The sequence below is a fragment of the Eschrichtius robustus genome, chromosome 6 (genome assembly GCF_028021215.1).
Source record: "Eschrichtius robustus isolate mEscRob2 chromosome 6, mEscRob2.pri, whole genome shotgun sequence".
In the NCBI taxonomy this organism is placed as follows: domain Eukaryota; kingdom Metazoa; phylum Chordata; class Mammalia; order Artiodactyla; family Eschrichtiidae; genus Eschrichtius; species Eschrichtius robustus.
Window position 1 is genome coordinate 8060232 of NC_090829.1, and position 27539 is coordinate 8087770.

Below are 27539 nucleotides of genomic sequence, written 5' to 3' on the forward strand. Positions count from 1 at the left end.
AGATCTCCCTCCTAGGGTTTCATCCGGAGAGAGATGGCAACCTAACACCTAGCTTTTAGAATTGCTGCCCTCATCCCACACTCACTCAAGTGCACCATTTGAAGGGTCTTAACAAGTTCTTGTTCTATTTGCAAGGGGCTGGGCAGGGTTCCAAAGCTTGTGCAATTTCCCAAGCTACCTGCTGTTGGCTTAATGGTACTGACTTGCCAAGGATTAGTAATTCCAAAGTGGTTTATACCGTTTAAAAATAAAAAGTTTCCTGTGAGGCCATTCAAAGAAAGCCATGCAGGCTTGCCCTTGGAAACAAGGCTATTCAACTCAATGAGCTACATTTCATATTTTGTTTTTCTGAACTACAGAAGTAGGTAAACAATAGTTTACTGCCTACTATGGGTCAGATACCGTAATAGTTGGAGGAACTAGAGAAACATATATATTATCCAGTTCATATCCTCCCAGAGCTCATAGTGTATTTATAGTATGTGCGTGGGAGGAGAGAAATAGACAGTTATGATACAGGGTTAAAGAATAGGCAAGGAACACCACTTAAGTAGTGCAGGAGGGAAATCTAACCCAGAGTCATGGTGACAGGTAGAAGAAGAGATAAGAAGACTTTGTAGAAGAGGTCAAAGATGATATTTCAAGAATAAGGAGAATCTGAGAGAGAGAAACCAAGATGGTGGAGTAGAAGGACGTGCTCTCACTCCCTCTTGCGAGAACACCAGAATCACAACTAGCTGCTGGACAGTCATCGACAGGAAGACACTGGAACTCACCAAAAAAGATACCCCACATCCAAAGACAAAGGAGAAGCCAGAATGAGATGGTAAGAGGGGCACAATCAGAGTAAAATCAAATCCCATAACTGGTGGGTGGGTGACTCACAGAGTGGCGAACACTTATACCACAGAAGTGCACCCACTGGAGTGAAGGTTCTGAGCTCCACGTCAGGCTTCCCAATCTGGGGGTCCGGCAACGGGAGGAGGAATTCATAGAGAATCATACTTTGAAGCCTAGTGGGAATTGATTGCAGGACTTCGACAGGACTGGGGGAAGCAGAGACCCCACTCATGGAGGGTGCACACAAAATAGTGTGGGCATCGGGACCCAGGGGAAGGAGCAGTGACCCTGGGGGAGACTGAACCACACCTACCTGCTAGTGTTTGAAGGTCTCCTGCAGAGGCAGGGGGTGGCTCTGTTTCACCATGGGGACAAGGACACTGGCAGCAGAAGTTCTGGGAAGTACTCCTTGGTGTGAGCCCTCCCAGAGTCTGTCATTAGCCCCACCAAAGAGCCCACGTAGGCTCCAGTGTTGGGTTGCCTCAGGCAAAACAACCAATAGGGAGGGAACCCAGCCCCACCCGTCAGCAGTCAAGTGGATTAAAGTTTTACTGAGCTCTGATCGCCAAAGCAACAGTCAGCTCTACCCACCACCAGAGCCTCCCATCAAGCCTCTTAGATAGCCTCAACCACCAGAGGGCAGACAGCAGAAGCAAGAAAAACTACAATCCTGCAGCCTGTGGAACAAAAACCACATTCACAGAAAGATAGACAAGATGAAAAGGCAGAGGGCTATATACCAGATGAAGGAACAAGAAAAAACCCTAGAAAAAGAACTAAATGAAGTGGAGATAGGCAACCTGCCAGAAAAAGAATTCAGAATAATGATAGTGAAGATGATCCAGGACCTCGGAATAAGAATGGAAGCAAAGATTGAGAAGATGCAAGAAATGATTAACAAAGACCTAGAAGAATTGAAGAACAAACAAACAGAGATGACCAATACAATAACTGAAATGAAAACTACACTAGAAGGAATCAATAGCAGAAAAACTGAGGCAGAAGAACGGATAAGTGACCTGGAAGACAGAATGGTGGAATTCACTGCTGTGGAACAGAATAAAGAAAAAAGAATGAAAAGAAATGAAGACAGACTAAGAGACCTCTGGGACAACATTAAATGCAACAACATTCGCATTACAGGGGTCCCAGAAGGAGAAGAGAGAGAGAAAGGACTAGAGAAAATATTTGAAGAGATTATAGTCAAAAACTTCCCTAACATGGGAAAGGAAATAGCCACCCAAGTCCAGGAAGTGCAGAGAGTCCCATACAGGATAAACCCAAGGAGAAACATGCCGAGACACATAGTAATCAAATTGGCAAAAATTAAAGACAAAGAAAAATTATTGAAAGCAGCAAGGGAAAAATGACAAATAACATACAAGGGAACTCCCATAAGGTTAACAGCTGATTTCTCAGCAGAAAATCTGCAAGCCAGAAGGGAGTGGCATGATATACTTAAAGTGATGAAAGGGAAGAACCTACAACCAAGATTACTCTACCAGGCAAGGATCTCATTTAGATCTGATGGAGAAATCAAAAGCTTTACAGACAAGCAAAAGCTAAGAGAATTCAGCACCATCAAACCAGCTCTACAACAAATGCTAAAGGAACTTCTCTAAGTGGGAAACACAAGAGAAGAAAAGGACCTACAAAAACAAACCCAAACCAATTAAGAAAATGGTCATAGGAACATACATATCAATAATTACCTTAAACGTGAATGGATTAAATGCTCCAACCAAAAGACACGGGCTTGCTGAATGGATACAAAAACAAGACCCATATATATGCTGTCTACAAGAGACCCACTTTAGACCTAGGGACACATACAGACTGAAAGTGAGGGGATGGAAAAAGATATTCCATGCAAATGGAAATCAAAAGAAAGCTGGAGTAGCTATACTCATATCAGATAAAATAGACTTTAAAATAAAGAATGTTACAAGAGACAAGGAAGGACACTACATAATGATCAAGGGATCAATCCAAGAAGAAGATATAACAATTATAAATATATATATGCACCCAACATAGGAGCACCTCAATACATAAGTCAACTGCTAACAGCTATAAAAGAGGAAGTCGACAGTAACACAATAATAGTGGGGGACTTTAACACCTCACTTACACCAATGGTCAGATCGTCCAGAATGAAAATAAATAAGGAAACAGAAGCTTTAAATGACACAATAGACCAGATAGATTTAATTGATATTTATAGGACATTCCATCCAAAAACAGCAGATTACACTTTCTTCTCAAGTGCGCACGGAACATTCTCCAGGATAGATCACATCTTGGGTCACAAATCAAGCCTCAGGGAATTTAAGAAAATTGAAATCATATCAAGCATGTTTTCTGACCACAACGCTATGAGATTAGAAATGAAGTACAGGGAAAAAAACGTAAAAAACACAAACACATGGAGGCTAAACAATATGTTACAAAATAACCAAGGGATCACTGAAGAAATCAAAGAGGAAATCAAAAAATACCTAGAGACAAATGACAATGAAAACACGATGACCTAAAACCTATGGGATGCAGCAAAAGCAGTTCTAAGAGGGAAGTTTATAGCTATACAAGCCTACCTCAGGAAACAAGAAAAATCTCAAGTAAACAATCTAACCTTACACCTAAAGAAACTAGAGAAAGAAGAACAAACAAAACCCAAAGTTAGTAGAAGGAAAGAAATCATAAAGATCAGAGCGGAAATAAATGAAATAGAAACAAAGAAAACAATAACAAAGATCAATAAAACTAAAAGCTGGTTCTTTGAGAAGATAAATAAAATTGATAAGCCATTAGCCAGACTCATCAAGAAAAAGAGAGGACTCAAATCAATAAAATCAGAAATGAAAAAGGAGAAGTTACAACAGACACCGCAGAAATACAAAGCATCCTAAGAGACTCTATGTCTCTCAAGCATCATCAAGCAACTCTATGCCAATAAAATGGACAACTTGGAAGAAATGGACAAATTCTTAGAAAGGTATAACCTTCCAAGACTGAACCAGGAAGAAACAGAAAATATGAACAGACCAATCACAAGTAATGAAATTGAAACTGTGATTAAAAACTTTGCAACAAACAAAAGTCCAGGACCAGATGGCTTCACAGGTGAATTCTATCAAACATTTAGAGAGGAGCTAACATCCACCCTTCTCAAACTCTTCCAAAAAATTGCAGAGGAAGGAACACTCCCAAACTCATTCTATGAGGCCACCATCACCCTGATACCAAAACCAGGCAAAGATACTACAAAAAAAGAAAATTACAGACCAATATCACTGATGAATATAGATGCAAAAATCCTCAACAAAATACTAGCAAACAGAATCCAACAACACACATTAAAAGGATCATACACCACGATCAAGTAGGATTTATCCCAGGGATGCAAGGATTCTTCAATATATGCAAATCAATCAAGGTGATACACCATATTAACAAATTGAAGAAGAAAAACCATATGATCATCTCAATAGATGCAGAAAAAGCTTTTGACAAAATTCAACTCCCATTTATGATAAAAACTCTCCAGAAAGTGAGCATAGAGGGAACCTACCTCAACATAATAAAGGCCATATACAACAAACCCACAGCAAACATCATTCTCAACGGTGGAAAATGGAAAGCATTTCCTCTAAGATCAGGAATGAGACAAGGATGTCCACTCTCACCACTATTATTCAACATAGTTTTGGAAGTCCTAGCCACGGCAATCAGAGAAGAAAAAGAAATAAAAGGAATACAAATTGGAAAAGAAGAAGTAAAACTGTCACTGTTTGCAGATGACATGATACCATACATAGAGAATCCTAAAAATGCCACCAGAAAACTACTAGAGCTAATCAATGACTTTGGTAAATTTGCAGGATACAAAATTAATGCACAGAAATCTCTTGCATTCCTATACACTAATGATGAAAAATATAAAGAGAAATTATGGAAACACTCCCATTTACCATTGCAACAAAAAGAATAAAATACCTAGGTATAAACCTACCTAGGGAGACAAAAGACCTGTATGCAGAAAACTATAAGACACTGATGAAAGAAATTAAAGATGATACCAACAGATGGAGAGATATACCATGTTCTTGGATTGGAAGAGTCAATATTGTGAAAATGACTATACTACCCAAAGCAGTCTACAGATTCAATGCAATCCGTATCAAATTACCAATGGCATTTTTTACGGAACTAGAACAAATCATCTTAAAATTTGTGTGGAGACACAAAAGACCCCGAATAGCCAAAGCAGTCTTGAGGGGAAAAAACGGAGCTGGAGGAATCAGACTCCCTGACTTCAGACTATACTACAAAGCTACAGTAATCAAGACAGTATGGTACTGGCACAAAAACAGACATATAGATCAGTGGAACAGGATAGAAAGCCCAGAGATAAACCCATGCACCTATGGTCAACTAATCTGTGACAAAGGAGGCAAGGATATACAATGGAGAAAAGACAGTGTCTTCAATAAGTGGTGCTGGGAAAACATGTAGCTGGACAGCTACATGTAAAAGAATGAAATTAGAATACTCCCTAACACCATACACAAAAATAAACTCAAAATGGATTCGAGACCTAAATGTAAGACTGGACACTATAAAACTCTTAGAGGAAAACATAGGAAGAACACTCTTTGACATAAATCACAGCAAGATCTTTTTTGATCCACCTCCTAGAGTAATGGAAATAAAAACAAAAATAAACAAATGGGACCTAATGAAACTTCAAAGCTTTTGCACAGCAAAGGAAACCATAAACAAGACGAAAAGACAACCCTCAGAATGGGAGAAAATATTTGCAAACGAATCAACGGACAAAGGATTAATCTCCAAAATATATAAACAGCTCATTCAGCTCAGTATTAAAGAAACAAACAACCCAATCCAAAAATGGACAGAAGACCTAAATAGACATTTCTCCAGAGAAGACATCCAGATGGCCACGAAGCACATGAAAAGCTGCTCAACATCCCTAATTATTAGAGAAATGCAAGTCAAAACTACTATGAGGTATCACCTCACACCAGTTAGAATGGGCATCATCAGAAAATCTACAAACAACAAATGCTGGAGAGGGTGTGGAGAAAAGGGAACCCTCTTGCACTGTTGGTGGGAATGTAAATTGATACAGCCAATATGGAGAACAATATGGAGGTTCCTTAAAAAACTAAAAATAGAATTACCATATGACCCAGCAATCCCACTACTGGGCATATACCCAGAGAAAACCATAATTCAAAAAGACACATGCACCCCAATGTTCATTGCAGCACTATTTACAATAGCCAGGTCATGGAAGCAACCTAAATGCCCATCAACAGACGAATGGATAAAGAAGTCGTGGTTCATATATACAATGGAATATTACTCAGCCATAAAAAAGAACGAAATTGAGTCATTTGTTGAGACGTGGATGGATCTAGAGACTGTCTTATAGAGTGAAGTAAGTCAGAAAGAGAAAAACAAATATCGTATATTAACGCATGTATGTGGAACCTAGAAAAATGGTACAGATGAACCGGTTTGCAGGGCAGAAGTTGAGACACAGATGTAGAGAACAAACGTATGTACACCAAGGGGGGAAAACTGCGGTGGGGTGGGGATGGTGGTGTGCTGAATTGGGTGATTGGGATTGACATGTATACAGTGATGTGTATAAAATTGATGACTGATTAAAAAGAATTAAAAAAAAAGAAAAGAATAAGGAGAATCTGCTTGGGTAAAGAGGAGCTAAGCAGATGTCCTGCCATTTTTTTCTGAGAGTAGAAAATACAGAGAATGTGAAAATACAAAGAATGTGAGGAATGACACAGCTGAGGGACTGCAAGTTGTCTGATGTGGCTGGAGCCACAAAAAAGAGGAGCATGCGGTGATAGGTCAAAGGATAGAGATGCAGGGTCTAGACGATGAAGGGCCTTGTATGCTCTGATGAGGAACTGCCATGCGCAATCACTTGGGTGACATTATATTGATCCCCAACGAATATTTAATCAATTTAATAATACATAGTGAATTAAACCTAGGCCCAGGTGACCATAATGTTTTCAAGTATTTAAAATCTTTAAACAACTTCTCAATATATTCAATGTGTATTTGGTTTTCTAAATTATTTGTGTATTTATCTTAAAACAATGGGGGTAATGGGAGTAAAGATTATTCCAATGGCAAATCTAAGTGCATGAATTGAAATGGGAAATATAAGCCACATAAATAAGGCCATTTTTACTTAGAGAACGTCAATCTTTTTTATATACTGCAAGAAAACATACTTGAAAAAGTGGGTTGAGAATGACATAGCAGAGTTCACGTTTGTGTAAGAGGCAAATGGAAAAAAAAACTAATTTCTCTGCAATAAGTTTCTAAATCAAGAACTCACCATTTTCTTTTGGGTTTCTAACTTTAGTAATATTCCATTCTTAATTTCCTTACCTCGTTCAAAACAAGCACTATTGTTTCATATTTTATGATCTCGTGCTCCTTCTCATAGTCTATTTACAGTAATCTGGAAGTCACAGGCAGCATCCTTCTCGGATGTGTGCTAAGACAATTTTCCTCCACGTTTGCCATCTCACAAATGTTTCAGATTTAAAAATAATTCAGGTACATTGTGAAATAAGTTTTATATTTGTCAGGCAAATACAGCTCTATTTTTCATGTATATCTGATCTCCTAAGAAAAAAAGGAATAAAGAACAATAATACAATATGGATAAATTATTTTGTCTGAATTACTCTATTAAATGACTATAAAGTATTTTAAAAATTCAGAAAGAAATATGCACCTAGAACTTCTTACAAGGGCTACTACTGTAAAAAAAATATGAGCATGAAAAAATTGCATTCCAACTAGAGTTTTACTACCAAAAAATGCTCTAAGGAAAACGTAATTAAAAAATAAAAAATGTGTTATAAACTGCGTATATTAATATTTTTGGCCCAACAATTCTACTCCTTAAGATAATTCTAACCACAGGAGTAGGGTCTTTTGCATTTGGTACTCTCTTTGCTTGGAATGTTCATCAAGACGTACATTTGTTCCTTGATTCTCTTCTGTCTTTATCTAAATGTCATTTCTGAAGTCACTTTCCTGACCACTTCACTTAAAATTGCAGCCCATTTCTTCCCCCTTCTCTGATTTATTTTTCTCCATGCCACTCACCACTTTCTGACATGCTATATATATCGTACTTATTTGTTTTCTTTCCTGTTTGTCTCCTATTAGATTATAAATTCGTTTCACCGCTCTATCAACATCTAAAACAGTGCATGACAAACAATGGGCATTCAATATAGATTTGGTAGTGAATGAGTATATTTTTCACACAGATGTTCATTACAATTTTTTATTTGAGGGGCAAAAAATAAAAATCTTTCTAAATATGTAACAACTAAGACACAGTTAAGTACAAAGAATAGTTCACTTACATGATGGAATATCATGCAACTACTCAATGTTTATAAATATTTATAAAGCACAGAGAAACATTTATATTAAAATTTTATGTGAAAAAAGGGGCACCAAAATTTGTGTAGACTACGATTACAACCACGTGAAAAGAAACAGAGAAAATAGCAACCAGAAAGCTTTAATGTTGGAGTGGTTGTATTGGAATGGGTGTGTCTGAAGACCATTTGTTTCTCTTCACTGTTTCTATTTTAAAGTTTATATACTTAGCATAATATATCCACAGAGGAGAAATTAAACTAATCAAAAGAAAATGTCTTGAAAGTCTAATTTTTTTGTAGAACAAAATATTGTTATTGTTAGAACATTGTCATTGCAGATGATTTTGTTTATAGCAAAGAATGGTCAGAATATTTCCAAAACTCTACGTGTCTAATAGGAAATGATGGTGAATAAAGTACTTTTAATAATGAAACATAAACTTATTATTCTAGCCTAAGGAAAATATGAATTGCTATTTTTGAACCAATCAAATGAAGAAGCACTCTGCTTTGCAGTTTCACATGGTTAAGGAAAATACAATGGTCACATATCAATAGTTGATTTATCAAAGCACTTCATGTGAAAAGCTTAAAGAAGCAATAATTGAAATATAGTTTTTTTGTAAAATAAATGCAATTTTAGTTTTTGTTTAAGTGCTTAAGTAGATATTTTTAAGCCAACTTATTTTGGAACTCCTAATAACAGTGATGAAATTGAAAAAGTAGTACCTTACTTTTCAGTGTGCTTTCTTTTTTCCCCCAAGGCATTCTGACATATAAAATCTCTCCAGTTTTGAGGTAAGACACTGGATATGGTATACTTCTCTGGGAATCTGAAGGGGTAGGGTAATTTTCTTTTTTTGGTTTAATTATTGCTATATCCTCAGGCTTAGAGATAGTCAGCAGAAAATAGTAGTCAAATGGGCCCTGATTCATTTCTAGCCAATGGTTAATGTTCAGTACAATACATTTCATTTATCTGATACTCCAAATATGTTATCTGTGAATGTAGGCACTGTTAATACTCTTGTAGTTGGGTTCGAATGGCCGCGTGGGACAAGGGTCAAACCTGAGCCCTGGCTATGAATGTCATCTTGAGTTACTGTTAGAGACCCTATGACTCCATCCAAGATCAGTGTGAATGGCTAAATGGGATAACTCAACATACTTAAGGCTTTGGGTTATGGGGCTGCAGGTATGTATATATGGGGATGTATGGCTTTGTGGACTTTCGTTGCCACCCTATGTTTGAAAGGCAGGATGAGACTAACAGGAAGAATGGGACTGACAGAGGGAGAGACGATGGGAGGGAAGGACTCAAATGCTAAGAGATAAATGGGTGCCAACTACCCAAACCTTCTAAATATGTAGTCCAGGAATACCAGGATGCCCAAATCATTCAGTGGTAAAATTTATTGTAATTCCATCATCACCATGAAATTTCAACTTTATTTATTCTTCAAAGTCTTTCCCTCCAGTATCAAAGTCTGTATCTTTACTTTTAAGGCATTTAACTAAAGGGGGAAATGACATCTTTGCACTTTTCAGGAAAATGAGTGTAAGTTGGGGTTTGCTTGTACAATAAAATAGCAGTAAAATGTCTATACTCTTTCAGGTTCCACCACTGAGATTTATTTATATTCCCTTAACAGAAAAAGATACTCAAGAATGCTGAAAGAATTAAAGTACTTCCTTTGAGGCTTGGGTTTTGAACTGGAGTTGAATGAGGTAAGAAACTTATTCCTTGGTTCTACATTAAATCGAAAAAAAGACATATTTATAAAGATTGTGCACAACAAACAGGGGGTTTGGGGAGAAGTTTTACAAAGCAAACATGTATTTAAAAATACTATTAGAAACTGAACACAGATCCAGTAAAATTATAAAGTTGTTGTATAGACAAGTCAGTCACTCTAAAGCTGGGGATTAAGGCTTTAGCTAATATCTTCCTTCTCGATGGTGTAACTGGAAGCCCAGCTTTTGCTCTCAGGCCTCATCAGAGCTGGGCAGGAAAAAGGAAGAGGGGCTGAAATGCAGATCAGCTCAGTTCCTTGTTCCTAAAAGTGCTGATGAAAGACTGGATGGAAAAAGACACGGGAATAATTGCCTTTAATATTGTTTGGGAATCATTTGATGCATGCCAGACCACAGCACTGCAGATTAAGGATGCTTGACTTAGGTAGATGTAAGGTGATAGTATTTGAGATCTTCTCTCGGTTTTTCTAAAAGGATGGTGAGCCAAGTCTGTAGGAGAAGCTATAAAGACTTATACCCTTTAAGTGGTAAATGATTCCCCAGATACCTGTGTTCCTGAAAGCTAAGGATGTGGAATATTCTGGTCTACTTTATTGTCATGATTAGCTGGATTTTCAGTATGTATTAAAGAGTCCTGATTTTCTGAAAATAGTATTAAAACAAACCAAGGAAATATGGGCTTGGTGACATTATTGAGAATACTCATCACTACTGACTGAACAGTGAGTGATTTCTTGATACAATTACTTCACTAAATCCTCACAATAATGCTACTATTTTTCCCATTTTACAAATGGGTTTTAATCCAGGCTTGGTCAGCAATTAGCTAGATCTTGAATAAATTCCTTATTGTTTTTCCCCCTTTCCTTCTTATGTATAAACAGATTGACCTGCCTTAATTATGTCACAAGGTTATAATTAAAACTAAACGATATGAAGAAATAAAGAGTCTGAGATAGCAAAATTTGGTGACATGTAGGTGAACAGAAGCATTGGTTAACAAAGAACTGCAGACAAAAGGAGAAAGAAATAAAATAATCCGAAATGATGAAAATATAGATATATGCTCATAAGAAATATGGCACTTACAGGAATTCTGTTCATTAGTTGGGGGTAAAATCATTTGAAAATATGTAAATGGTGATCTAAAAGCACTAAATAAATACCAAATGATGGTTGTGATGATTAATGAATTAAGGTCAAACCCGCGTATTTCTAAAACGGTCGTTACGTGTGATACTGTTCCCACTGAGAGCCAATGAACTGGAGCTACCTAAATCAACAGAGTGTAACCTTAAACATATAACACTGAGAAAAAAATGCCTTTCGGATATGCATGGGGTGTTTGGCATTGTCATAATAATTGGGGAGCCCTGCTGGTGGTTAGTGGGTGAGGATGTTAGATGTTCAGACCTGGACAGGACTACACAGGGTAGGATTGCCCTTTATCTCACACAACTGTCAACTGTCCTTTTATGACTAAGGTAAATGCAGAAAAACAGAAAGTTCAGTTGCATACCTTGTTTCCTTTGACCCTGTAGCTTTCTGAGGACTTCTTAGAGAGACCAAGTCAATCAGAGTTATAGATTTATGGCGTAGCCTATACTTCTAAGCCTTTGTGGTTATAGCAGCAGATAAGAAGTACGTGCAAACCACCTGCTAGATAGGCTCACAGTGAAATGACAGGTCAGAAGAAAGAGCATTCTATTTCTTTGGAACACATATATCTTAGAATTTCTGAAATTGTCCAGTACAAGGGGTCATGGATAATAGCGTTGTAATTTATTTTTTATTTTTAGAGTGAGAGAGTTATCAGTAACAGAATATCCAATTGCCAGTGGTTCTAATAATAGGAGCTTTATTATATCACTTGGCAAAGAGTTCAGAGGTGCAAAATTTCAGCTTCCTGCTCTGCCATCCATGTCTTTCCTATATCTCTCCTAATAATTAAGGATGACTGCAGTAGTCACACACAACATATTCTTCCATTCACACATCACAGGGGGAAATGAAGGAAAAGGGACACGAATATTTTTCCCACACATGTCTCTCTTCTTTTTTTCAGGGGAAAAGTGATTTCCAAGAAGCCCCACAGAAACAATCTATTTCTTAAAGGACAGAATCGGTCACATACTCACCCCTGCTCCTGAAACAGCTAAGGGGAAGGGAATTCCCCCTGGCTTAGAATACTCATCATTAATTCCCTGGGCCTGGGCATACTGTTGCCTGCACAAAATTGGGTTCCTTGGGTTGTTAGGAAATGGGGAAGTTTTACAACCAAGATTTCAGACATTCAAACTATTAATTTCTTCATTCATGGAAAAAAAAGAGAAGGAAGTTGGTATTCTTTCTCTAATTTTCTGCTTCATTGCTATTAATAAAGGAAAGCAAGTTGAGTGGAATTTTTCAGAAAATGGCATCATGATTATGAACTCTTCAGAAACCTGATCTAACAACCAGGAGACCCGAGTCTGCCATCCGTTAGTTATGGGGCTTTTGGCGCTAGGGCTCAGTTTCTCACCTATAAAGTAAGAAAGACTGAATTAGATACATTACCAGTAGGTCACTTCTCATTTTAAGTTTGTAAGGCTTTGAATCAGCAGCTAAGTTATACATGATGGTTTTCAAACTAAAAGTAATTTTGTAACCACTTTGTAACTTACAGCCAAGCCTTGTGCCCTATTGATCCTAAAGGACCAATGTGGCTTACAAACAATTTATCTGAAGAGGAAGAGAGTAGTTAGGAGAGATTCAAGCTCACCATTCATATTTATATTCTGACAAGCATAATTACACTCAGATGCTTTCTTTATGGTGAACCTATCAGGGAAGATTGTTTTTGAGTCAGTCTTCCCAAAAGAGGGTTACTGAGTGGTCAGAGAAGAATGAGCTGAGAGGTAAAAATAAATTTAGGAGATGCTGGATTAATCACAGTTAAACAGATTCCTTTATCACTGATTTTCTCAGAAGATTTATAATGCTAAAGTACATTATAAATCTCCTAAAGAGATATAGTATCTCCCAACTTTCATTTTGACTATGTATTTATTTTTCATGGAACATTTAATTTTTCCCCATTTAGAAAATAATCTCATTTGTATAGAGTGGTACAAATAACCTATACCTGTTGCTATATGAAAACATAACCTTCCCAAACCTCTTGTTAAACTACTTCTTAACAATTCTGACCCAGTTGACTATAAGATGCCAACTTAGAGAATAGAATACACTATTCTATAAATAGAATATAAACAATGTTAAATATACATATGGGTTTTATTGCACATACCAATTTAATAAATTTTAAATGGTATAAACACTGTCTTAGTATCATAAAAATACATTGTTAGAGGCAATACATTTTTTTATTCCTTATATTTTGACTTCTTTCTCAGTGGTCATTTTTAGGCCACCTTTGTGAAATATTTCATAGTATAAAAGTTCTGGGAAACATACTTTGAGAAAGGTTAGCTTAAATTATTTTTCCAAATATGTTATAATAAAATGTAGAGGAGTTTAAACTCCTCTACATTTAGAAGAAAGAGCAGGAGGATAACAGTAGAAGAGCAGAGAAGTTTTTAGTGCTTATAAAAATAAGTCAGTTAACTAGGGATTCCAGACAGGAGTTATACTTAAACTGTTGGCAAACCCAAATACCAAATTATAAAGTCATCTTTGTAGAAGCTAAACTGCATAAAAACAGGAGTGGAGTTTCCATTCTTTTGTCATGGAACTAGTAAGAGATGGGTATTTTTTACCTAGAAAAACATCTTGCTGCCTGGAGCACAGTAGAAATGGCAGTAAGAAAGAACAGCAGAAGATTTAGGGGCAACTCTCAGAGGGGCAAGCCAGACTCTATTAGTTTAGCAGAGGAAATCAGCCTAAAAGAAAGAAAAAAACCCACCTTATATCTTTCTCACAGGTGTCAGTTCTCCTGAGTGTAAACAAGTCATCATCTGTCAATGAATAGGTAGTACCAGAAATGGCTTCTAAGCCCTAGAAATGTCCAATATCTAAGAACCAGGAAGAGTGGGAAATAAAGTTCCAAGATATAACCTTGTCTCTATGACAGAGTTGAAAAAAATAATAATGATAATAAATACTCGTTAAGCAGATACTCAGGCTTAGGTATGTTGAATGATTGCCCAAGTTCATGAGAACTTTGACAAGGTCATGAGGAGCATTTTTAGAGTCCTAATTTATGTCTGTCTTGGGTGGGTGGCAGAAGGCATCAAAGGTTAGCAAAGTAAAATGATATAAAACTAACAGAATGTAAATTGTTACAGCCACTATGGAGAACAGCACGAAGGTTCCTTAAAAAACTAAAAATAGAGCTACCTTAAGATCTAGCAATCCCACTCCTGGGCATATATCTAGAGAAAAACATGGTTCAAAAAGGATACATGCACTCCAATGTTCATTGCAGCATTGTTTACAATAGCCAAGACATGGAAGCAACCTAAGTGTCCATCAACAGATGAATGGATAAAAAAGATGTGGTATAGATATATAATGGAATATTACTCAGCCATTAAAAAGAATGAAATAATGCCATTTGCAGCAACATGGATAGACCTGGAGATGGTCATACTAAGTGAAGTAAGTCAGACAGAGAAAGACAAATATCATATGATATCACGCTTACATGTGGAATCTAAAAAAAATGATACAAATGAACTTATTTACAAAACAGAAACAGACTCACGGACTTAAGAGAATGAACTTATGGTTACCAGGGGGCAAGGGTGTGAGGGAGGGATAGACTGGGAGCTTGGGATTGACATGTACACACTGCTATATTTAAAACAGATAACCAAGGACCCACTGTAAAAAAAAAAAAAAAAAAAAAAAAAAAAAGAATGTTATCTAAATAAATAAATAAATAAAAACAATGGACTGGCATATGGACACACCCCTTTTCTATGATTTTCCCTTTCTTCTTTGTTAATTGAGGTATAATTGACATATAACATTATATTAGTTTCAGGTATACAACATAATGATTTGATATTTGTATATACTGTGAAATGATCACCACAAAAAATCTAGTTACCATCTGTCACCATACAAAGTTACACAAATTTTTTCCTTGTGATAAGAACTTCTAAGATCTACTCTCTTGGCACCTTTCAAATATGCAGTACAGTATTATTGCCTGTACTCACCATGCTGTACATTAGATACCCATGACCTTTTAATTTTATAACTGAAAGTTTGTAACTCTTGACCCCTTCACACATTGTGTCCACCTCCCAATACTCCCTCTATGGCAACCACTGATCTGTTCTCTATCTATTGGTTTGGTTTTCCATAGTGCAATACCCTCAAGATCTAGCCATGTTTTTGCAAATAGCAATATGTCATTTTTTTATGGCTGAGTATTATTCCACTGTATAAACAGTTGCCCCTCGGTATTTGTAGGGGATTGGTTCCAGGATCCCCAAGGATACCAAAATCTGCAGGTGCTCACGTCTCATACAAAATGGCATAGTATTTGCATATAGCCTACACATATCCTCACATATACTTTAAGTCATCTCTAGATTACTTACAATACCTAATATAATGTAAGTGCTGTGCAAATAGTCGTAAGTACAATGTAAATGTGATGTAAACGGTTGCTGGTGTGTGACAAATTCAAATTCTGCTTCATGGAAAGTTCTAAAAACTTTTTTTCTCATGTGCTTTTGATCCACAGTTGGTTGAATTTGCAGCTGTGGAACCCACAGATATGGAGGGTTGACTGTATACACAACAACTTTTTTCATCCAGTCACCCATCCATGGAAACTTAGGTTGTTTCTGTATCTTGGATATTGTAAATAATGCTGCAACGAACATAGAGGTACATATATCTTTTTGAATTAGTCTTTTTGATTTCTTCAGATAAGTACCAGAAAGTGGAATTGCTGGAATTTATAGTAGTTCTATTTTTAATTTTTTGAGGAACCTCCATACTGCTCTCCATAGTGGCTGCACCAGTTTACATTCCCACCAACAGTGAATGAGGTTCCCTTTTCTCCACATCCTCACCAATACTTATTTCTTGTCTTGTCTTTTTGATAATAACCATCCTAACAAGTGTGGTTTTGATTTGCATTTCCCCAATGATTAGCGATGGAAAATGTCTGTTCATATCCTCTGCTCAATTTTTAATTGCTTGTTTTTCTATTATTGAGTTGTATGTGTTCTCCATATATTTTGGATATTAACCTCCTATTGATATATGATTTGCAAATATCTTCTCCCATTCATTAGGTCGCCCTTTTATTTTTTATTTTTTTGATGGTTTCCTTCACTGTGCAGAAGTTTTTTGGTTTGATGTAGTCCTACTTGTTTACTCTTGCTTTTGTTGCCCTTGACTTTGGTGTCTGATCCAAAAAGTCTTTATCAAGACTGATGTCAAGGAGTTCATTGCCCACGTTTTCTTCTAAGAGTTTTATGGTTTCAGGCCTTACATTCAACTCTTTAATCAATTTGAGTTAATTTTTGTACATGGTATAAGATAGTAGACTATTTTCATAATTTTGCATGGGGTTGTCCAGTTTTCCTAACACCATTTATTGAAGAGACTGTCCTTTGTGCATTGACTATTCTTGCCCTCTTTATTGAAAATTAATTGATCATATATGTGTGAGTTTATTTCTGGGCTCTCTATTCTGTTCCATTGACCTATGTGTCTGTCTTATTGATCTTTGTGTGTTTTATAATGTTTTATACTGTTTTGATTACTATGGCTTTGTAACATAGTTTGAAATCTGGGAGCATTATATCTCTAGCTTTGTTCTTTTTACTCAAGATTGCTTTAGCTATTCAGGGTTTTTGTGGTTCTGTACACATTTTAGGATTGTATATTCTTTTCTATGAAAGATGCCCTTGGAATTTTGATAGAGGTTGTCTTGAATCTGTAGATTGATTGGGCAATATGGACATTTAAACAATATTAAGTCTTCTGATCCTTGAGCATAGAATATCTTTTGATTTATTTGTGTCTTCAATTTCTTACATCAACGTCTCATAGATTTCAGTGTACAGGTCTTTTACCTCCTTGGTTAAATTTATTCCTTGGTATTTTATTCTTTTTTATGCAATTGTAAGTGGAATTGTTTTCTTAATTTCTCTTTCTGATAGTTCACTGTTAGTGTATAAAAATGGAACAGATTTTTGTAAATTGATTTTGTACCCCACAACCTCCCCAAATTAATTTATTCGTTCTAATAGTTTTTTGGTGGGGTCTTTAAGATTTTTCTACATACAAAATTATGTCATGTGCAAATAATGAAAGTTTTACATCTTCATTTCCAATTTGGATGACTTTTATTACCTTTTCTTGCCTAATTGCTCTGGCTAGGACTTCTAATATTATGTTGAAAAATAGTGGCTAGAATGGGTTTTCTTGTCTTGTTCCTGATCTTAGAGGAAAAGCTTTAGCTAACATACTATGATGGGCTTATCATATATGGCCTTTATTAGGTTGAGGTACATTCCCTCTATACCCACTTTGTTAAGAGTTTTTATCATAATGAATATTAGCTTTTTTCCAGTGCTCTTTCTGCATCTGTTGTGACCATCATATGATTTTTATCCTTCATTTGGTTAATGGGGTGTATCACGGTGATTGTTTTTCAGATGTTGAATTGTTCTTACATCCCTGAAATAAATCCCACTTGGTCATGGTGTATGATCCTTATAATGTATTGTTGAATTTGCTTTGCTGATATTTTGTTGAGGATTTTTACATCTATGTTTGTAAGGAATATTTGTCTATAATTTTCTTTGTTTTGTGTGTGTGGTGCCCTGGTCTGTTTCAGTATTAGGGTAATGCTGGCCTCATAGAATGAGTTCAATTTTTGGTAAGAGTTTGAGAAAAATAGGTATTACATCTTCTTTGAGTGCTTGGTAGAATTCACCAGGGAAGCCATTTGGTCCTGGACTTTTGTTTTTTGGATGGTTTTTGATTACTGACTCAATCTCCTTACTAGTAAATTGTCTATTCAGGTTTTCTATTTCTTCATAATTCAGTCTTGGAAGATTGTATGTTTCTAGAAATTTACCCACTTCTTCTAGGTTAGCCAATTTTTTGGCATATAATTGTTCATAGTAGTCCCTTATGACCCTTTGTATTTCTTTGGTATCAGTTGTATCTTCTCCTGTTTCATTTCTGCTTTTATTTGAGTTTCTCTCTCTTCTTTTCTTCTTTTACTGAATCTAGCTAATGGTTTGTCAATTTTGCTTATCTTTTCAAAGACCCAGCTCCTAGTTTTATTGATCTTTTCCATTGTCTTTTTAGTCTCTACTTCATTTATTTCTTCTCTAATGTTTATTATTTTCCTCCTTTTTCTAACATTGGGCTTTGTTCTTTTTCTAGTTTTTTTGGGGTGTAAAGTTAGGTTGTTTATTTGAGATTCTTCTGTTTCTAGAGGTAAGCTTGAATCACTATGAACTTCCTTCCCTCTTGAAACTGTTTTTGTTGCATTCAATAGATTCTGGTATGTTGTATTTTCATTTTTATTTGTCTCAAGGTATTTTAAAATTTCACCTTGGCTTGCCTCATTTACCCTTTCATTGTTCAGTAGCATTTGTTTACTCTCCACATATTTGAGATTTCCCCAGTATTTTTCTTGTAATTGATTTCTAGTTTCATACCATGTGGTCAGAAAAAAAGGCTTCATATGACTTCAATCTTCTTTAATTTATTGAGGCTTGTTATGTGGCCTAACATATGATCTCTCCTGGAAAATATTGCATGTGCACTTGAGAAGAATGTGTATTCTGCTACTTTTGGATGGAATGTTCTGTATATATGTATTCATTCATTGCATCTGATCTAATGTATTAAGGCCAATGCTTCCTTATTGATTTTCTTCTGAATGATCTATCCATTGATGTATGTGGGATATTAAAGTTCCCTAGTATTATGGTATTGCTGTCTATTTCTCCCTTTAGGTCTGTTAATATTTGCTTTGTATATTTAGGTGCTCCTATGTTGGGTGCATAAATATTTACAAATGTTATATTGTCTTGTTGGATTTATCCCTTTCTCATTATGTAATACCTGTCTTTGTCTCTTATTACCATCTTTGTTTTATTTTTTATATTAATTTTTTTTTTAATTTATTTTTTTGTTTATTATTTATTTTTGGGTCTTTTTTGCTGTGTGCAGACTTTTTCTTCTGTTGTGGTGAGTGGGGGCCACTCTTCATTGAGGTGTGCAGGTTTCTCATTGCGGTGGCTTCTCCTGTTGTGGAGCACAGGCTCCAGGTGAGCAGGCTTCAGTAGTTGTGGTGCATGGGCTTAGTTGCTCCGCAGCATGTGGGATCCTCCCGGACCAGGGCTCGAACCCATGTCCCCTACATTGGCAGGTGGATTCTTAACCACTGTGCTACCAGGGAAGCCCACCATCTTTGTTTTAAAGTCTATTTTGTCTAGTATAGATACCCCAACTTTCTTTTGGTTTCCATTTGTGTGAAACAACTTTTCCATCCCTTCACTTTCAGTCTGTGTGTGTTCTTACGTCTAAAGTGAGTTTCTTATAGGCAGCATGTAGATGGGTCTTATCTATCCATTCAGCCACTCTATGTCTTTTGATTGGAAGATTTAATCCATGAACATGTAATTATTGATAGGTATGTACTTATTGCTGTTTTGTTAATTGATTTTTGACTGTTTTGTAGTTCTTCTCTGTTTTTTTCTTCTCTTGTTCTCCTCCCTTGTGCTTTGGTGGTTTTCTTTGCTGTTATGGTTAGATTCCTTTCTCATTATCTATTGGGTATCTACTACAGGCTTCTGCTTTGTGATTACCATAATACTCACATATGACAGCCTATATATAAATAACAGCCTATTTTAAGTTGATAGCAAGGTAAGTTTGAGTACATTCTAAAACTCCATATTTTTACTACCCCTCCATGTTTTCTCTTTTTGATGTCATAATTTACATCTTTTTATTTTGTGTATTCCTTAATTATTGTACATATAGCTATTTTTACTACTTTTATCTTTTAACCTTTATAACAGCTTTATAAATGCCTAAATACTACCTTTACTATAAATATTTACCTTTACTGATAAAATGTTTTCTTTTTTTTTTTTTTTTTTGGTTACTAATTAGTACCTTTAGAGGTCCCTTTAACATTTCTTATAGAGTCATTTTAGTGGTGTGAACTTTAGCTTTTGCTTGTCTGGAAAACTGTTTATCTCTCCTTTGATTTTGGATGACAATCTCACTGGGTAGATTACTCTTGGTTGGAAGTTTTCCCCTTTCAGCACTTTGAATATATTGTGTTACTCCCCTCTGGCCTGTAAAGTTTCTCCTGAAAAATCTGCTTATAATCTTATGGGGCTGCCCTTGTGCACAACAAGTCATTTTACTCCTGCTGCTTTTAAGATTCTCTCTTTAACTTTTGACATTTTAATTATAATGTGCCTTGGTATGGATCTTTTGGGGTTCATCTTTTTGGAATTCTCTGGATTGGAATCTGGATGTCTGTTCCCTTCCCCAGTTAATAAAGTTTTTAGCCATTATTTCTTCAAATAAGTTTTCTGTCCCTTTCTCTTTTTCGTCTCCTTCTGAACCCTCTATAATGCAAATGTTATTTTGCTTGATGTTATCCCATAGATCGCTTAAGCTATTTCCACTTATTTATTTATTTAGGTATAGTTGCTTTACAATGTGTTAATTTCTGCTGTACAATGAAGTGAATCAGCTATATGTATACCTATATCCCCTCCCTCTTGGACCTCCCTCCCAACCCCTCCATCCTACCCATCTAGGTCATCACAGAGCACTGAGCTGAGCTCCCTGGGCTATACAGCAGGTTCCCACTAGCTATCAATTTTACACATGGTAGTGTGTATATGTCAATCCTAATCTCCCAATTTGTCCCACTCCCCTTCCCCCCATGTCCACATGTTCGTTTTCTATGTCTGCATCTCTACTCCTGCCCTGCAAATAGGTTCATCTGTACCATTTTTCTAGATTCCACATATATGTGCTAATATATGATATTTGTTTTTTTTCTTTCTGACTTACTTCACTCTGTATGACAGACTCTAGGTCCATCCACGTCTCTACAAATGACCCAATTTCATTCCTTTTTATGGCTGAGTAATATTCCATTGTATATATGTACCACATCTTCTTTATCTATTCATCTGTTGATGGACATTTAGGTTGCTTCCATGTCCTGGCTATTGTAAATAGTGCCACAATTTTTTTTTTTTCTTTTTGCTCTTCTCTTTGAGTGAGTTCCACTACCCTGTCTTCCAGATCACCGATTCTTTCTCCTGCTTCAATTAGTCTGCTGTTGAATCCCTCTAGTGTATTTTCCAGTTCAACTATTATATTCTTCAGTCATGTGCCTTCTTACATTTTCTATCTCTTTGTTAAAATTCTCACTATGTTTATCCATTCTTTTCTGAGTTTGGTGAGGATCTTCATGACCATTCTTTTGAACTCTTTACCTAGTTGATTACTATTTCTATTTCACTAAGGTTTTTTTTTTTTTTTTTCCTGGGTTTTTATCTTGTTCTTTCATTTGGAACATATTCCTATGTTTCCTCATTTTGCCTGACTGTGTTTGTTTCTATGAATTCTCCTTTCAGTCCTGAAGGAGAGGCCTTTGTAAGAGATGAACCTTGTTGTTCAACCAACCTTGCCTCTTGGTTGTCTCTCAAACCTTTGTGATTGTCTAAGCAGCCTGATTGGCTCTTGATAGATCCCAGTGCTTGAGGGTGTGCCAATACCTGTCAATGTTCCAAAGGGAGGATCTCAGTCAGTACCTAGTTTCAGGCTGACTAGAAGTCAGATCCTCAGGCAACAGCTTTTAAAGTATGCAAATATATACAGTCTTCTGAGACTTCAGTTGTAAACCCTACTGGCCTCTAGACCAGGCAATTTGGAGGTGTCCCCCTGGTGACAATTGCAAAAATCAGGGTTCCAGGTGAGTCTATAAGCTCTTCACTGGGAAGTACTGGTGAGCTGTAGTATGGCCAAGGAAGAGCACAGAGAACTGTCTCTCTGGTTGTTTCAGCCCCATGGGGCCCAGAAACACAAGTTTCCCTGGCCACCAGAGCCAGGCAATCAAGGAGTATGCACCAGTGGCTTTAGTGGGGTGGGGTATGCCCATCAACACTAGTTAAATAGAAGAGCACAAAACTGGCACCCACTAGTCCCTCAGTCTCTGAAGAGAGCCCACACCAGCTTCTGCCCCTCCAGCAGACACGTTAATATTAGCTAATACACCTCCTTCTCATATGGTCTAGGCACTTTTCAAACTGCTGCTTGAACACTTGGTCCCAGGGTGAGTAAGTCGGTGAGTGAGCCCTTTAAGAGTGGAATCTCTGTTCCCTACAGCCCTTTGAGACTTCTGGATGTAAGCCCCATTGGCTTTCAAAGTCAGATGTTTGAGGGGCTTGTCTCTCAGGTACAGGTCTCAAGGGTTCCCCAACCCTGATGTTGGGCATGAACCCCCTCACTCCTCAGGAAGAAGTTCCATACGTGTGAGATCCTTCCGGTCGTGGGTTGCCACACAAGTAGTGGGGTTTTTGGTGAGACCAAATCTTTGCCTCTCCTACCTTCTTCACGTGGTCCTTTTATCCTTTGTTGTGAAGGATCTGTTCAGCTAGTTTTCAGGTCTCTTTTCAGAGGAAATTGTTCCATATACAGCTGTGTATTTGCTGTTTCCATGGGAGGAGGTGAGTTCAGGCTTCTCCTACACTGCCATCTTGAAAAGCCCCTTGTACAGTTTTCATTTTAAATTCTTTTTCAAACTGGAATGTTGTTACTTGCCTTTTAACTGTGATTTAATATCCCTTTTGGTTATACTTTCCCAATAAAGAGTAGTTTAAGTTAAAAAAAAGATTAAAGATAAGTTTCCTTGAGTTTGCAGCCTTACCAAGCTACCTAACTAGACAACATTGCCATCTAGTGGCCTAAACATACTACAGTCATCACCTTTGGGGTGGGGGTTGGGGTCCTAGCGTAGGTCTGAGGGGTGTGTCCAGGAAGTGCAGTGTTAACAGTGATGCCAAAGCCACATCAAGAACATACAAACTCTTCCAGAGAAAACATGTGAGACCTTCAGTTGGAGAATCCAAAGCTGTACCAGCTCCACAGAGAAAAAAGTACCACTGCCATTGCAACGACCTTTGATCTGCCTCACTTATTTATTTCCTTTTCTTTGAACTTTTAGGGTCCATTTTTTCATTCCCTTGTTCACCTACTGCTTGAAAACATTTTCCAAACATTCACTCATCTTTACGAAAAGGATGTTACCCTACATCACCATGACCAGGTAAAGATGCAGGAATCAGATTGCTAATGGTGGTCAGGAACTCCACATGGGGGTCAATCTGAGCCTTCATGGAGAACTAGAATGAGCAAGCAAGAGCTGGGCTTTGGTCTAAACAAGACGAAGCTTTAAGAGACAGGAAAATAGGAGAAGGCTTACAAGCATGGAGCAGATGCAGCTTCAACTGAGATTCCAAATATTCTAGAGATAAATATTCTTACATCCCTTGGGGCCTCTCCTTTCGTTAAAATCAGTTACTCAGGGTTTCTCCTGATTGACTAGAAGGTTTATGTAATCCGTTGCTTCTGCAACTAGGCCACCTATGGCAACCACCATCAACTGCCGGAAAAGCACGATGGGCATGAAGAAACATGCCCAAGATGGGACCATTATCAGAACACCACTGATAGGTTCTTGCCAACCCTCATCTCTGACCCTGTACAGGTAAGATCATAATAGAAGTTGACAGCACAAACAAAACAGCCATTAAGTCTTTTTCAACCCACTTTTGATGAAATAAGGATAGAAACAAAAAACATCGGTTTAGATCTGTTTGAACAAAGGAACAGTGAGAAAGCTGGAAGAGGCAATTTTCAGAAATCCAAATATGTGCTTCTCCAAAATTTGCATCAGAGGCTGAGTCATGCCCATGCAAATGGATCTTAGTTCAAATTCATGTTAGAAAAATCTGGAACACACTTACTTCCCCTATGCAAATCTCCGAGGAAAACAGCCGTGGGTTCTTACCTATAATAAAAAGAATCTCCACTGCAATGTCACTGACTGTTGTGCTCCGAGTTGTCGATAGGTCATCATTGCCAATAAAGCAAACGTTGTAAGGTACGGTCACGGCAACATAAAACGTCGCCAATAGAATAAGCCAGTCCCAGCCGGCTTTGAAAGTGCTAAAATGCAAAAGTATGAATTTGGACTTTTTTGCATCAGAAACTTTATACTCCGGAAATGCTGGTTTATCTACAAAAACATTCTGTGGATAAAGACAAAAAGGAGAGAGAAGGGAGAAACACAACATTAGAAATAAGGAACACAAAGACTTAAACACATGGGGAGAATTATTTATACATACAATGTCAACACATCTTTATTTTTTTTTTTTGAATTTTAGAATTTTATTTATTTTTTTATACAGCAGGTTCTTATTAGTTATCCATTTTATACCTATTAGTGTATATATGTCAATCCCAATCTCCCAACAATGTCAATACATCTTACAAGTGACTTTTAGAAGTTGGTGATGCAAAAAGTAGACTTTTAAGTATGTTAAAATCGGGCAGAGATCTTTGTTATAAGTGACAGGAATATGCAGAGTGTAGTCACCAGTGTTAATAAGTGACTAATCCAGATTTTGTTCATGAAGAATAAAAAGATCACTACCTAAAATGTCACCTAGAAACATCCAAAGTTGCAAGTATAAGCCTCCATACATTATAAACACAAAGATACAGTTATGTTCCTACTGTCATGGGGACATTCCGTATACTTATAGTTTTGAGATGACAGTCATTATCTAAAGAATATATTGGGCCTGAAATACTTCTAATAACAGCAAAGGTACCATTTTTTTTCTCAAAAGGTTAGAGCTATATGATCAATTCAATTGTAAATAGCTGTTAACATGTCTTTCAAACTATAAGCAGGTTGTGCTGACTACTTGCATTTTGTATTATGGTTGTTGGTGAAGTTTCCAGCTGGGAACCCAAATCTCATAACCTTGATGGACATAGATTTATTCTGGCACTGGCTAGCCCTTGTTAAGATGGCAAAGCAAGAAACAGTTACTTAACAGTTATTATTCAAGTCATGGGAGGAGAAAGGCAATGTTCACTGTGCAGCTGATTAAATGCAGAAGAATAGCTGGAGTTTTTATAACTGCAAAAGCCCTTCACTTTGAAAGCAGTCCAAATTGAGGAACAATTCTCTTTATTGCTGTGAGACAAAGGGAGGCCCAACAATAGCGTGTGTGGCAATTTGACAGCCTCTGACCAGATACTTGCAGACCTTGCTTTGACCTCAATTAATGAGAAATACAAGATAGGTAATGGAAACTTAAATTTGAAAGTTACGTTGAATGAACAGAACAGTTCAAAGTTCTTGAATACTGTTACTTGCAGGTCGCAGTGTGTTTTCTTGTTTCTGGCATTGAAGGAAGGGCAAGTTAATGTGATATGTTCAGGGATTCCTAAAGTACTTGGAAATTCAAGAAAGGTTCAGAGCAATCAGGAACACAAGCTCTTTAGTGGTGACCCTCAGTGCCCAAATATTTCTGCTACCTTAATATGAATGCCTCTCCTATCTTGCATCTCTCTTTGGTAGGCATTTACAACACACGTTTCTACTTCTTGTTAATAGTCTCACTCATCCCACAGGGCACCTTATAAAGCCAGGATTTTGTGGTGAGGGAGGGCCTGCTTCACTCCTTCCAGATGGTTCTTTGATGCCCATCTGCCATCGTGTCTATGCTCCATTCAATTCCCTGACTTGACCTGCCTCCTTTGCCTCATTCTCTGGTTTCTAGGAACAGGTTCCAAAGGTGGATTATGACATAAAACTGAGGAATGAAGAAGAAAGTAACCCATGTTGGGCTTCTCATCAAAGCTGAGGCTGGTGCATCGGAGAAGAGAGAGTTGGGGTCCATAAGTATAAATCTCAAGGTTGACAAGCACTTCTATTTACAATAGGACACGATGGATTCCAATACGATTTTTTTTTCAAATATTTACTACAATAACACATAACCAAAAGCCATGGAAGAATATCTCAATTTTTATCCAAATAAGTCTTTTTCTATCATGTTACAGAAATGAAATGTTTACTTTATTTGAGGGAGAAGCCAGTTCTAGGAGTGAAGGTTGGGAAAACTCAAGAAGTAAAGTATTTTTTTTATTGAATTATGTTGATTATATGAAGCATTAGTGATGCGGATGAAAAAGGTCAGCAATGTAATAGTTATCTCCACAAATCAGAAAATAAATCACACTATTTCATTTTTATAGGCTACTTAAAATATATTGTTTAAATTATTTTAAAAGATACTGAGAATCCAATACATCTCAGATTAGACTTAAATTTTAAAAGGTGTTTCATTCAAATTCTGCATACATCCTGACACAATCACCTGAGTGAAAAAAAGAGATGTGCTTCTCCTCCTGCTTCTCTATTTGTAAAGTTTCATCAAAAACCTTTTGAATGGAAGAAAATTTCTTACAATTGGGAAGTGTGCCTTTAGCAAGTAAGGGGGAAAAGACGTATTATTTATAACCCTGAAACCTATGAAGTTTGCCTAAAGAATAATACAACCAACCATCCTCGATGTTAGTTATATATATTATTTATTAATTTTCAAGCCTATTGTTTAGTACCAATGGTGTTTGAGTAGTTTAACCTCTACGCTATGTATAACTGAAACAGAGTAGTTAAGGCCAAAGCCTAATCAAGGTAACTGTTTCCTAAACAATTTTTGCAACATGTCTTTGAAATTAACATCCAAATGAACAAAGGGATGGGAAAATGTTTCTACAGTCATTACGCTGAGTAATTGCAAGGTAGCATATGCCTTCGATGACTACCAGCCCAGTACCCTGTTGGTCATATGTGGGCATCTAAAGCACTGTCCCTTCAAGCTCCCAAGGCTCCCATGTGATCTTTGGGTTGAAGACATTTGCATCATCCCAATGTCATGTAATAGACAGAGTAACAAATCAAGGAAACCAGAAATTAAAAACCTTTTCCAAGAGGTACCATGTGGCAAAGTTAGAGCCAGGATTAAAGGGTGTTACATACTGATTCTCAGAGCTTGCTAATGGCCTGATGAGCTAATTTGTTCTGAGTTGAATCATACATTCCTATTCCACAGAATTGTATCAGAGAAGCAGCAAGGTAGGGGCAGAAGCACCGTGGCTTTGAGTCAGAAGATTCATGGATGGGTCCCACATCTGCTGGTTCTACTTTTGAGATCTCAAATAAGTTGTTCTTTTCCATCTTTAAATTGGAACGAATAAAAATCATATCTAGTAATGGCTTGCCGTAAGGATCAAATGATATGATAACAGCAAAAGGAATTTGTAAATAGCAAAGAGCTACAAAAACATTAAGAAGTCTTTTTTTTGGGCACATGAATGTTAACATATCCAGAATTCCCCAAAGACTGATAGTCTAGCCAGTAAACC

The 27539-nt window shown here is 36.9% G+C and overlaps 1 protein-coding gene across 1 annotated transcript in view; it reads right to left on the reverse strand.

Moving 5' to 3' along the window:
• The window catches only part of KCNH8 (potassium voltage-gated channel subfamily H member 8), a 392473-nt gene that overhangs the window by 149682 nt on the left and 215252 nt on the right, over positions 1-27539 (reverse strand). The window contains exon 5 of the mRNA XM_068547302.1: positions 24100-24340. Within this exon, the coding sequence (XP_068403403.1) occupies positions 24100-24340 (241 nt within the window). The remainder of the gene's footprint in view (positions 1-24099; positions 24341-27539) is intronic.